Source organism: Carassius gibelio, chromosome A10, assembly GCF_023724105.1.
Source record: "Carassius gibelio isolate Cgi1373 ecotype wild population from Czech Republic chromosome A10, carGib1.2-hapl.c, whole genome shotgun sequence".
In the NCBI taxonomy this organism is placed as follows: Eukaryota; Metazoa; Chordata; class Actinopteri; order Cypriniformes; family Cyprinidae; genus Carassius; species Carassius gibelio.
The window spans coordinates 4,428,680-4,443,071 of record NC_068380.1 but is presented as its reverse complement, the minus strand read 5'-3'; the positions used below and the strand labels follow the sequence as shown (position 1 = coordinate 4,443,071).

General features: G+C 37.0%; 1 protein-coding gene across 23 annotated transcripts in view; it reads right to left on the bottom strand.

Annotated features, from left to right (window-relative positions):
• Positions 1 to 14,392, bottom strand: part of LOC128020887 (adhesion G protein-coupled receptor E3) — a 60,302-nt gene that overhangs the window by 22,154 nt on the left and 23,756 nt on the right. For 3 of the 23 annotated variants that reach the window (XM_052607661.1, XM_052607654.1, XM_052607659.1), the window contains 5 exons: positions 11,894 to 11,950; positions 7,916 to 7,972; positions 3,112 to 3,168; positions 585 to 641; positions 106 to 137 (listed from right to left, as the gene is read on the bottom strand). In XM_052607661.1, the coding sequence (XP_052463621.1) occupies positions 106 to 137; positions 585 to 641; positions 3,112 to 3,168; positions 7,916 to 7,972; positions 11,894 to 11,950 (260 nt within the window). The remainder of the gene's footprint in view (positions 1 to 105; positions 138 to 584; positions 642 to 3,111; positions 3,169 to 7,915; positions 7,973 to 11,893; positions 11,951 to 14,392) is intronic. The other 20 variants (XM_052607658.1, XM_052607668.1, XM_052607655.1 and 17 more) reach the window with 15 other exon arrangements.

The following is a 14,392-nucleotide window of genomic DNA, read 5'->3' as shown; positions in this document are numbered from 1 at the left end:
CATTCATATTACAAAAAATCCACAATGCACATCTTATTTTCTTATCTCTTATCATATATTTGGACTATGATTGAAAGAAGTTGTGAGTCTAACTCTGAAACTTACGGTGCATCCTTCCTGCAGTGTTATATTTATAACTGCAATGACAACAACAACAACAATAATAATAATAATAATAAAAAACAGCAAATTAAAAACGTGTTCTGTGAAACATTAAAAAAAGCAATGATCAAAATGCTGAATGTGCACAGAGTGTGGGAAATTTAATGAGGGAAAAAATAAATAAAAATGATACTAAAATATAAAGATACCTAATATGAATTTTCAAGATTTTAGAATTGACAAATGAATTACAGTAAGTATATCATTATACTCATTAAGTAACTGTGTAAACATGATTTCACTTAATAACAGATTGTGAACAGATGATCATGAAAATGTCTGCAATGATCTGCAACTGTACATTTCTTGTAGTCTATTATTCCTCGTTGTTAGAAACACACTCACACACCTTTTCAATTCTACAGATGCACAAAGATTCAGCCAACACACAATTCAACAGAGGAAACATCAGACTACATTACCAGCTGTGGTCGTTTCTGGTGTGACTGTTGTATCAGTGCTGATGATGTTAGTAACAGCTGAAAATATAATGACATTATTGACAACAATAAAAATGGCTCATGTAAATATAATTACCTGCACAGTATGAAACATTACAGTAAGTTGGTGTAACACTTTCTAACACATTCAGATGACAGTTCCTCTTTTCTTCTGTTGCACGGCATTAAACTTGATCTTTCAGTTAACAGAGGGATACGTTCAGCCGGTTTAATAAACTTAATTTAAACCCAGTTTTAAATACATCAACCAAACAACTTACATTTTCTAGCATTGCACTGAATTGAATTCGATTGAAATTTCCATGAAATGAATCTACAGTATCTGAGCACATTAGTGGAGATAAGAGCACAACCTAACACACGTATTTAACGTGTTGTTGACGCATTAAAATTCACGTGTATTTGACCCTCTTGGCCTTCCATACACATTAGATATAATGAAGGACGTGAAAAAAGGACATTGCGTTGTTTTGATATGGATTACTTTATCACAGAATATTTGTTCGGCAGTACTTGTTTGGTTTAAAAGTAGACATGTCAAGCTTTCTATAGATATCTCTCTCATGTCTCTTCGTTGAGTATTCACGGAGTTACACATCATTTTAATGACGTGTTTGTAAATGAAGATCAGCGCAGACAGCACACCTTGTTTGTTATCTTTATTTTATAAGTGCACAAAGTTTTGTTATTATGTTTGTATCCAAAAAAAGTAGACCCTTTACAGATTCGATTGATATATTGCTCTTATCTGTACGATTAAATCTGAAAGTGTAATTTAAGTAATTTTCAGGGTTATCAGGAGAAAATGACTCAAAACACGTGCGTTAATCGACTCCAGAGTTAAAGGCTGTCGTGGCTTTTTTTCCTTCCAGTATTCATAAGCTGTATCACGCTGTCAAATTATATTTCATTTTGCACACATAAACAGCTCAAAAACACCTGAATTCTGCTCTTGTTGTGTTCTAAAGGGTGGATTAGTGCAATTCGCTGTGATATTATTTTGGAAGCTCTTAAAAAATGCTGATGAAGAGCTCATTTCTCTCTCGTTTTTCTCTCTGTTCTTTGGCCAGAGACATAATTTATTAATGAGATCTGACCCGGCAGTAATAACATATGTTGGTTAAGCTTGTCAGTGTGAATGAAATGTGTAGCCTATTTATTTATCCGATCTTGCCCCGAAACGCGGCTGTCAGTGTGACTTTTTTTTTCCTTCGCGATGTCAAATATTGCATTTTGCACACATACACGGCTCAAAAAACCCTACATTTGGAGTAATATTGTATTTTAAGAAGCTGTGTTCTATGTTGTGCAGCGCTGATCAATCTATGTGACGTTCAGTCTGATAGAGAAAATCTCACAAGCACATATAAACACTCATTTTCATGTGTATAATATATTCTTCTAATTGTTTTGTGCCGTTTCGCTGCAGGGTTTTAATGTGACAGGCTGTAAATTCTCTTCAAGTGTTCAGAGAAATACATCGCGAGCTCGAGGGTAGTTGGCTGCCGCGAATATATCATGTTATTACTTTAAACAGTTCAGAAACATCGGAATTTAGCTCTTGGTGTGTTCTAACGGGTAGATTGGGTCTTAAAGGTAAGAAGATAAGGTCTTAAATAAGAATAAATTCACTCGTTGTGAGCTCCGTGGAGACAATGCCTTAGCTGACCAGCAGCTGATTCTTCTCTCATCTTCCTGACTGCTCTCTGCCAAAAAATAAATTATTAATGAACCCTAACCCCTGTACTAATCAGATATGTTGGTTTAGCTTGTCAGTTTGAAGGAAATTGTATTATTATTTGTATTTTTAACCAATTTAAAAGTGAAACCAAGCCAGACTCCTCCTCCTCTCAGGGGTATTGCAACAGTAGGGGCACGATTTTTCTCAGACAATGGAAGTCTATGGGAAATTGAAATTCTTTAAGTCTGATCAGTCTGAAAAGATAAAGCATAAAGCACCCCTCTATGCTGCAGGTGTCTGACGAGTTTGGGGCTTGTGGCTTTAAAGCCCTAGGAGGAGTAGCGTTCAGAAATTTTAGGAGCAGAAGAATAATAAAAAGAAGTTTAAATAGCATAACAGTATGTTGGCTTCAACATAATAATAATAATAAAAACAGCAAATTAAAAATATTTAATCTGCGAAACATGCTGAATGTGCACAGAGTGTTGGAAATTTAATGTGGGAAAAAATAAATAATGATACTAAAATATAAAGATAACTAATATGAATTTTCAAGAATTTAGAATTGACAAATGAATTACAGTAAGTATATCATTATACTCATTAAGTAACTGTAAACATGATTTCACTTAATAACAGATTGTGAACAGATGATCATGAAAATGTCTGCAATGATCTGCAACTGTACATTTCTTGTAGTCTATTATTCCTCGTTGTTAGAAACACACACACACCTTTTCAATTCTACAGATGCACAAAGATTCAGCCAACACACAATTCAACAGAGGAAACATCAGACTACATTACCAGCTGTGGTCGTTTCTGGTGTGACTGTTGTATCAGTGCTGATGATGTTAGTAACAGCTGAAAATATAATGACATTATTGACAATATTATTGACAACAATAAAAATGGCTCATGTAAATATAATTACCTGCACAGTATGAAAGATTACAGTAAGTTGGTGTAACACTTTCTAACACATTCAGATGACAGTTCCTCTTTTCTTCTGTTGCACGGCATTAAACTTGATCTTTCAGTTAACAGAGGGATACGTTCAGCCGGTTTAATAAACTTAATTTAAACCCAGTTTTAAATACATCAACCAAACAACTTACATTTTCTAGCATTGCACTGAATTGAATTCGATTGAAATTTCCATGAAATGAATCTACAGTATCTGAGCACATTAGTGGAGATAAGAGCACAACCTAACACACGTATTTAACGTGTTGTTGTCGCATTAAAATTCACGTGTATTTGACCCTCTTGGCCTTCCATACACATTAGATATAATGAAGGGAGATGTAGAAAAAGGACATTGCGTTGTTTTGATATGCATTACTTTATCACAGAATATTTGTTCGGCAGCACTTGTTTAGTTTAAAAGTAGACATGTCAAGCTTTCTATAGATATCTCTCTCATGTCTCTTCGTTGAGTATTCACGGAGTTACAGTTCATTTTAATGATGTGTTTGTAAATGAAGATCAGCGCAGACAGCACACCTTTTTGTTATCTTTATTTTATAAGTGCACAAAGTTTTGTTGTTATTATGTTTGTATCCAAAAAAAAGTAGACCCTTTACAGATTCGATTGATATATTGCTCTTATCTGTACGATTAAATCTGAAAGTGTAATTTAAGTAATTTTCAGGGTTATCAGGAGAAAATGACTCAAAACACGTGCGTTAATCGACTCCAGAGTTAAAGGCTGTCGTGGCTTTTTTTCCTTCCAGTATTCATAAGCTGTATCACGCTGTCAAATTATATTTCATTTTGCACACATAAACAGCTCAATAACACCTGAATTCTGCTCTTGTTGTGTTCTAAAGGGTGGATTAGTGCATTCGCTGTGATATTATTTTGGAAGCGCTTAAAAAATGCTGATGAAGCGCTCATTTCTCTCTCGTCTTTCTCTCTGTTCTTTGGCCAGAGACATAATTTATTAATGAGATCTGACCCGGTAATAATAACATATGTTGGTTTAGCTTGTCAGTGTGAATGAAATGTGTAGCCTATTTATTTGTCCGATCTCGCCCCGAAACGCGGCTGTCAGTGTGACTTTTTTTTTTCCTTCGCGATGTCAAATATTGCATTTTGCACACATACACGGCTCAAAAAACCCCACATTTGGAGTAATATTGTATTTTAAGAAGCTCTTAAAAATATATATAAATGACTTTTACCAGCGCTGATCAAACTATGTGACGTTCAGTCTGACAGAGAGAATCTCACAAGCACATATAAACACTCATTTCCATGTGTATAATATATTCTTCTAATTGTTTTGTGCCGTTTCGCTGCAGTGTTTTAATGTGACAGGCTGTAAATTCTCTTCAAGTGTTCAGAGAAATACATCACGAGCTCGCGGGTAGTTGGCTGCCGCGAATATATCATGTTATTACTTTAAACAGTTCAGAAACATCTGAATTTAGCTCTTGGTGTGTTCTTACAGGTATATTGGGTCTTAAAGGTAAGAAGATAAGGTCTTAAATAAGAATAAATTCACTCGTTGTGAGCTCCGTGGAGACAATGCCTTAGCTGACCAGCAGGTATTGCAACAGTAGGGGCGCGATTTTTCTCAGACAATGGAAGTCTATGGGAAATTGAAATTCTTTAAGTCTGATCAGTCTGAAAAGATATAGCATAAAGCACCCCTCTATGCTGCAGGTGTCTGACGAGTTTGGAGCTTGTGGCTTTAAAGCCCTAGGAGGAGTAGCGTTCAGAAATTTTAGGAGCAGAAGAATAATAACTACAACTAGAATTAAAAGTTAGTGAACTAACTTTGATGTTGGCTTGGCCATCTTGGCCATGGGGCAAAAGAGCCACAGTACTTGTGTGCCCAACATTCTTGAGTTGTCCCGCTGCAAAAAAAATACCATAAAAAAATACACCTGCAACAGTGTTTTTCCATGGTCCCTTGCCGTTTTCTTTTTTAATAAAAAGCGTAGGCTATGATAACAGCTACGACAGGGTTGTCTAGCTGAATGTGAAATAAGTCATGCAAAAACCATAATCTCCTAAATACCTCCTAATAAATAAATATTTCATAAAACTGAAACTTAAATATATTATTTCTATAGGCTATACAAAACAGAAAAGAAAAAAGACTAAATAATAAGGCTGAATAAGCTGCATGTTAAATGGTGGTTGCTTGTCTATGAATGGTACACCCCTCTAAGCTCACAGAAGTGGTTTGACCCAAGTCCTCAGCAGCCAATCACATCGACCTCTTCAAACTGATTTTTAACGTGTACTTCAGGTGTATTTCACGTGTATTTAACACGTGAAATACACGTTAAATACCCGCTGATTTTTCACTTGTAAACAACACGTATTTAAAGCGTTAAATAATATTGGATATAATATTGGAGGAATATAGTATTTTAAGAAGCTCTTTAAAATATATATAAATGACTTTACCATGTTGTGCAACGCCGATAAATAAATAATATTAAATACGTGTTGTCTACGCATGAAATACACGTATTTAACGTGTTGTTGATGCATTAAAATTCACGTGTATTTGACCCTCTTGGCCTTCCATACACATTAGACGTGAAAAAAGGACATTGCGTTGTTTTGATATGGATTACTTTATCACAGAATATTTGTTCGGCAGCACTTGTTTAGTTTAAAAGTAGACATGTCAAGCTTCCTATAGATATATATCTCATGTCTCTTCGTTGAGTATTCATGGAGTTACAGTTCATTTTAATGATGTGTTTGTAAATGAAGATCAGCGCAGACAGCACACCTTGTTTGTTATCTTTATTTTATAAGTGCACAAAGTTTTGTTGTTATTATGTTTTTATACAAAAAAGTGGACCCTTTACAGATTCGATTGATATATTGCTCTTATCTGTACGATTAAAACTGAAAGTGTAATTTAAGTAATTTTCAGGGTTATCAGGAGAAAATGACTCAAAACACGTGCGTTAATTGACTGCAGAGTTTAAGGCTGTCGTGGCTTTTTTTCCTTCAGGTATTCATAAGCTGTATCACGCTGTCAAATTATATTTCATTTTGCACACATAAACAGCTCAAAAACACCTGAATTCTGCTCTTGTTGTGTTCTAAAGGGTGGATTAGAGCATTCGCTGTGATATTATTTTGGAAGCTCTTAAAAAATGCTGATGAAGCGCTCATTTCTCTCTCGTCTTTCTCTCTGTTCTTTGGCCAGAGACATAATTTATTAATGAGATCTGACCCGGTAATAATAACATATGTTGGTTTAGCTTGTTAGTGTGAATGAAATGTGTAGCCTATTTATTTGTCCGATCTTGCCCCGAAACGCGGCTGTCAGTGTGACTTTTTTTTTCCTTCGCGATGTCAAATATTGCATTTTGCACACATACACGGCTCAAAAAACCCTACATTTGGAGTAATATTGTATTTTAAGAAGCTCTTAAAAAAATATATAAATGACTTTTACCAGCGCTGATCAATCTATGTGATGTTCAGTCTGACAGAGAAAATCTCACAAGCACATATAAACACTCATTTTCATGTGTATAATATATTCTTCTAATTGTTTTGTGCGGTTTCGCTGCAGGGTTTTAATGTGACAGGCTGTAAATTCTCTTCAAGTGTTCAGAGAAATACATCGCGAGCTTGCGGGTAGTTGGCTGCCGCGAATATATCATGTTATTACTTTAAACAGTTCAGAAACATCTGAATTTAGCTCTTGGTGTGTTCTAACGGGTAGATTGGGTCTTAAAGGTAAGAAGATAAGGTCTTAAATAAGAATAAATTCACTCGTTGTGAGCTCCGTGGAGACAATGCCTTAGCTGACCAGCAGCTGATTCTTCTCTCATCTTTCTGACTGCTCTCTGCCAAAAAATTAATTATTAATGAACCCTAACCCCTGTACTAATCGGATATGTTGGTTTAGCTTGTCAGTTTGAAGGAAATTTTATTATTATTTGTATTTTTAACCAATTTAAAAGTGAAACCAAGCCAGACTCCTCCTCCTCTCAGGGGTATTGCAACAGTAGGGGCGCGATTTTTCTCAGACAATGGAAGTCTATGGGAAATTGAAATTCTTTAAGTCTGATCAGTCTGAAAAGATAAAGCATAAAGCACCCCTCTATGCTGCAGGTGTCTGACGAGTTTGGAGCTTGTGGCTTTAAAGCCCTAGGAGGAGTAGCGTTCAGAAATTTTAGGAGCAGAAGAATAATAAAAAGAAGTTTAAATAGCATAACAGTATGTTGGCTTCAACATAATAATAATAATAATAAAAACAGCAAATTAAAAATATTTAATCTGCAAAACATGCTGAATGTGCACAGAGTGTGGGAAATTTAATGTGGGAAAAAATTAATAATGATACTAAAATATAAAGAATGAATTTTCGAGAATTTAGAATTGACAAATGAATTACAGTAAGTATATCATTATACTCATATAGTAACTGTAAACATGATTTCACTTAATAACAGATTGTGAACAGATGATCATGAAAATGTCTGCAATGATCTGCAACTGTACATTTCTTGTAGTCTATTATTCCTCGTTGTTAGAAACACACTCACACACCTTTTCAATTCTACAGATGCACAAAGATTCAGCCAACACACAATTCAACAGAGGAAACATCAGACTACATTACCAGCTGTGGTCGTTTCTGGTGTGACTGTTGTATCAGTGCTGATGATGTTAGTAACAGCTGAAAATATAATGACATTATTGACAATATTATTGACAACAATAAAAATGGCTCATGTAAATATAATTACCTGCACAGTATGAAACATTACAGTAAGTTGGTGTAACACTTTCTAACACATTCAGATGACAGTTCCTCTTTTCTTCTGTTGCACGGCATTAAACTTGATCTTTCAGTTAACAGAGGGATACGTTCAGCCGGTTTAATAAACTTAATTTAAACCCAGTTTTAAATACATCAACCAAACAACTTACATTTTCTAGCATTGCACTGAATTGAATTCGATTGAAATTTCCATGAAATGAATCTACAGAATCTGAGCACATTAGTGGAGATAAGAGCACAACCTAACACACGTATTTAACGTGTTGTTGACGCATTAAAATTCACGTGTATTTGACCCTCTTGGCCTTCCATACACATTAGATATAATGAAGGGAGACGTGAAAAAAGGACATGGCGTTGTTTTGATATGGATTACTTTATCACAGAATATTTGTTCGGCAGCACTTGTTTAGTTTAAAAGTAGACATGTCAAGCTTTCTATAGATATCTCTCTCATGTCTCTTCGTTGAGTATTCACGGAGTTACACTTCATTTTAATGACGTGTTTGTAAATGAAGATCAGCGCAGACAGCACACCTTGTTTGTTATCTTTATTTTATAAGTGCACAAAGTTTTGTTATGTTTGTATCCAAAAAAAAGTAGACCCTTTACAGATTCGATTGATGTATTGCTCTTATCTGTACGATTAAATCTGAAAGTGTAATTTAAGTAATTTTCAGGGTTATCATGAGAAAATGACTCAAAACACGTGCGTTAATCGACTGCAGAGTTAAAGGCTGTCGTGGCTTTTTTTCCTTCCAGTATTTATAAGCTGTATCACGCTGTCAAATTATATTTCATTTTGCACACATAAACAGCTCAAAAACACCTGAATTCTGCTCTTGTTGTGTTCTAAAGGGTGGATTAGTGCATTCGCTGTGATATTATTTTGGAAGCGCTTAAAAAATGCTGATGAAGCGCTCATTTCTCTCTCGTCTTTCTCTCTGTTCTTTGGCCAGAGACATAATTTATTAATGAGATCTGACCCGGTAATAATAACATATGTTGGTTTAGCTTGTCAGTGTGAATGAAATGTGTAGCCTATTTATTTATCCGATCTTGCCCCGAAACGCGGCTGTCAGTGTGACTTTTTTTTTCCTTCGCGATGTCAAAAATTGCATTTTGCACACATACACGGCTCAAAAAACCCTACATTTGGAGTAATATTGTATTTTAAGAAGCTCTTAAAAAAATATCTAAATGACTTTACCATGTTGTGCAGCGCTGATCAATCTATGTGACGTTCAGTCTGACAAGGAAAATCTCACAAGCACATATAAACACTCATTTTCATGTGTATAATATATTCTTCTAATTGTTTTGTGCCGTTGCGCTGCAGCGTTTTAATGTGACAGGCTGTAAATTCTCTTCAAGTGTTCATCGCGAGCTCGTGGGTAGTTGGCTGCCGCGAATATATCATGTTATTACTTTAAACAGTTCAGAAACATCTGAATTTAGCTCTTGGTGTGTTCTAACGGGTAGATTGGGTCTTAAAGGTAAGAACAATTCTCCACACCACAGACTGAGGAAAACTTCACAATGACTGATGCACACTCTTTATCCTCCTTCTCCCCACTCTCAGAGATGGACGTCTCCAAAATTCTCCTGTCCAATCATCCTACTACTTGTCCACTTGATCCTATCCCCACTCACCTCCTTCAAGCGATCTCTTCTTCAGTCATACCTTCACCTACTCACATTATCAACTCCTCTCTTGACTCTGGAACATTTCCCTTAGCATTCAAGCAGGCTCGGGTAAGCCCACTGCTCAAGAAACCATCTCTAAATCCAGCGCTTCTTGAAAACTACAGACCGGTATCCCTTCTTCCATTCATTGCAAAGACACTTGAGCGGGCTGTGTTCAACCAGCTTTCTAAGTTCCTTGGACAGAACAACCTCCTGGACAGCAACCAATCTGGCTTCAAAAGTGGCCACTCAACTGAGACTGCTCTGCTCTCGGTTACTGAAGCCATACGACTAGCAAGAGCAGCTTCAAAATCCTCTGTACTCATCTAACTGGACCTGTCTGCTGCTTTTGACACTGTTAATCACCAGATTCTCCTGTCCACCCTCAGAAAGATGGGGATCTCTGGAACTGCTCTCCTGTGGGTTAAGTCCTACCTCTCTGACAGATCCTACAGTGTGTCTTGGAGGGGTGATGTTTCTAAGTCACACCACCTTGCTACTGGGGTTCCTCAGGGCTCAGTACTTGGACCACTTCTCTTCTCCATCTACATGACATCTTTAGGATCTGTCATTCAGAAGCATGGCTTTTCTTATCACTGCTATGCTGATGACACCCAACTCTACTTCTTATTCCAGCCTGATGACCCGACGGTAGCTGCTCGCATTTCAGCCTGTCTGAGTCACATTTCTAGCTGGATGAATGACCATCACCTTCAGCTTAACCTTACAAAGACTGAACTACTGGTGATTCCAGCTAACCCATTGATTCATCACAACTTCTCTATACAGCTGGGCTCGTCAACCATAACTCCTTCGAGGACAGCCAGAAACCTAGGAGTTGTGATGGATCATCAATTAAACTTCACTGACCACATTGCTACAACGACCCGGTCCTGCAGGTTTGCCTTATACAACATTAGGAAGATTAGACCCTTCCTGTCAGAGCAAGCAACCCAACTTCTTGTCCAAGCTCTTGTTCTCTCCAGACTGGACTATTGTAATGCTCTCCTGGCGGGCCTTCCTACATGTACTGTCAAGCCTCTGCAAATGATCCATAATGCAGCACTGAGGGTTGTCTTCAATGAGCCAAAAAAAGCTCATGTTACTCCTCTCCTCATCAGGTTACACTGGCTACCAGTAGCTGCTCGCATCAAATTCAAGGTACTGATGCTTGCCTACAAGACAATCACTGGCACGGCACCAACTTACCTAAACTCACTGGTTAAATCCTATGTGCCCTCCAGAAGTTTGCGCTCTGCAAGTGAACAACGCCTTGTGGTACCATCCCAAAGAAATTCAAAATCACTCTCACGGACCTTTTCCTGGACTGTGCCCAGCTGGTGGAATGACCTCCCAATCTCAATTCGTACAGCTGAGTCTTTACTCATTTTCAAGAAACATCTAAAGACTCATCTTTTTCGCCTGCACTTAACCTGCTACTAACACCAGTACTTTTCCTTTTCTTGTCTTTTTCATTTAATTAAAAAAAAAAAAAAAAAAAATTATATACACCTGGCTATGCGTTCTGTACTAGACTAACTGAGACTTGTCATGGCACTTGTATTCTGTTGTTGTTCTCTTGTTGACCTGACTGCTTCTATTGTTCTCATTTGTAAGTGGCTTTGGATAAAAGTGTCTGCTAAATGATTAAATGTAAATGTAAATGTAAGATAAGGTCTTAAATAAGAATAAATTCACTCGTTGTGAGCTCCGTGGAGACAATGCCTTTGCTGACCAGCATAATAATAAAAACAGCAAATTAAAAATATTTAATCTGCGAAACATGCTGAATGTGCACAGAGTGTGGGAAATTTAATGTGGGAAAAAATAAATAATGATACTAAAATATAAAGATAACTAATATGAATTTTCAAGAATTTAGAATTGACAAATGAATTACAGTAAGTATATCATTATACTCATTAAGTAACTGTGTAAACATGATTTCACTTAATAACAGATTGTGAACAAAAGATCATGAAAATGTCTGCAATGATCTGCAACTATACATTTCTTGTAGTCTATTATTCCTCGTTGTTAGAAACACACTCACACACCTTTTCAATTCTACAGATGCACAAAGATTCAGCCAACACACAATTCAACAGAGGAAACATCAGACTACATTACCAGCTGTGGTCGTTTCTGGTGTGACTGTTGTATCAGTGCTGATGATGTTAGTAACAGCTGAAAATATAATGACATTATTGACAATATTATTGACAACAATAAAAATGGCTCATGTAAATATAATTACCTGCACAGTATGAAACATTACAGTAAGTTGGTGTAACACTTTCTAACACATTCAGATGACAGTTCCTATTTTCTTCTGTTGCACGGCATTAAACTTGATCTTTCAGTTAACAGAGGGACACGTTCAGCCGGTTTAATAAACTTAATTTAAACCCAGTTTTAAATACATCAGCCAAACAACTTACATTTTCTAGCATTGCATTGAATTGAATTCGATTGAAATTTCCATGAAATGAATCTACAGTATCTGAGCACATTAGTGGAGATAAGAGCACAACCTAACACACGTATTTAACGTGTTGTTGACGCATTAAAATTCACGTGTATTTGACCCTCTTGGCCTTCCATACACATTAGATATAATGAAGGGAGACGTGACAAAAAAGGACATTGCGTTGTTTTGATATGGATTACTTTATCACAGAATATTTGTTCGGCAGCACTTGTTTAGTTTAAAAGTAGACATGTCAAGCTTTCTATAGATATCTCTCATGTCTCTTCGTTGAGTATTCATGGAGTTACAGTTCATTTTAATGACGTGTTTGTAAATGAAGATCAGCGCAGACAGCACACCTTGTTTGTTATCTTTATTTTATAAGTGCACAAAGTTTTGTTATTATGTTTGTATCCAAAAAAAAGTAGACCCTTTACAGATTCGATTGATGTATTGCTCTTATCTGTACGATTAAAACTGAAAGTGTAATTTAAGTAATTTTCAGGGTTATCATGAGAAAATGACTCAAAACACGTGCGTTAATCGACTGCAGAGTTAAAGGCTGTCGTGGCTTTTTTTCCTTCCAGTATTCATAAGCTGTATCACGCTGTCAAATTATATTTCATTTTGCACACATAAACAGCTCAAAAACACCTGAATTCTGCTCTTGTTGTGTTCTAAAGGGTGGATTAGTGCATTCGCTGTGATATTATTTTGGAAGCGCTTAAAAAATGCTGATGAAGCGCTCATTTCTCTCTCGTCTTTCTCTCTGTTCTTTGGCCAGAGACATAATTTATTAATGAGATCTGACCCGGTAATAATAACATATGTTGGTTTAGCTTGTCAGTGTGAATGAAATGTGTAGCCTATTTATTTATCCGATCTTGCCCCGAAACGCGGCTGTCAGTGTGACTTTTTTTTTCCTTCGCGATGTCAAATATTGCATTTTGCACACATACACGGCTCAAAAAACCCTACATTTGGAGTAATATTGTATTTTAAGAAGCTCTTAAAAAAATATCTAAATGACTTTACCATGTTGTGCAGCGCTGATCAATCTATGTGACGTTCAGTCTGACAAGGAAAATCTCACAAGCACATATAAACACTCATTTTCATGTGTATAATATATTCTTCTAATTGTTTTGTGCCGTTGCGCTGCAGCGTTTTAATGTGACAGGCTGTAAATTCTCTTCAAGTGTTCATCGCGAGCTCGTGGGTAGTTGGCTGCCGCGAATATATCATGTTATTACTTTAAACAGTTCAGAAACATCTGAATTTAGCTCTTGGTGTGTTCTAACGGGTAGATTGGGTCTTAAAGGTAAGAACAATTCTCCACACCACAGACTGAGGAAAACTTCACAATGACTGATGCACACTCTTTATCCTCCTTCTCCCCACTCTCAGAGATGGACGTCTCCAAAATTCTCCTGTCCAATCATCCTACTACTTGTCCACTTGATCCTATCCCCACTCACCTCCTTCAAGCGATCTCTTCTTCAGTCATACCTTCACCTACTCACATTATCAACTCCTCTCTTGACTCTGGAACATTTCCCTTAGCATTCAAGCAGGCTCGGGTAAGCCCACTGCTCAAGAAACCATCTCTAAATCCAGCGCTTCTTGAAAACTACAGACCGGTATCCCTTCTTCCATTCATTGCAAAGACACTTGAGCGGGCTGTGTTCAACCAGCTTTCTAAGTTCCTTGGACAGAACAACCTCCTGGACAGCAACCAATCTGGCTTCAAAAGTGGCCACTCAACTGAGACTGCTCTGCTCTCGGTTACTGAAGCCATACGACTAGCAAGAGCAGCTTCAAAATCCTCTGTACTCATCTAACTGGACCTGTCTGCTGCTTTTGACACTGTTAATCACCAGATTCTCCTGTCCACCCTCAGAAAGATGGGGATCTCTGGAACTGCTCTCCTGTGGGTTAAGTCCTACCTCTCTGACAGATCCTACAGTGTGTCTTGGAGGGGTGATGTTTCTAAGTCACACCACCTTGCTACTGGGGTTCCTCAGGGCTCAGTACTTGGACCACTTCTCTTCTCCATCTACATGACATCTTTAGGATCTGTCATTCAGAAGCATGGCTTTTCTTATCACTGCTATGCTGATGACACCCAACTCTACTTCTCATTCCAGCCTGATGACCCG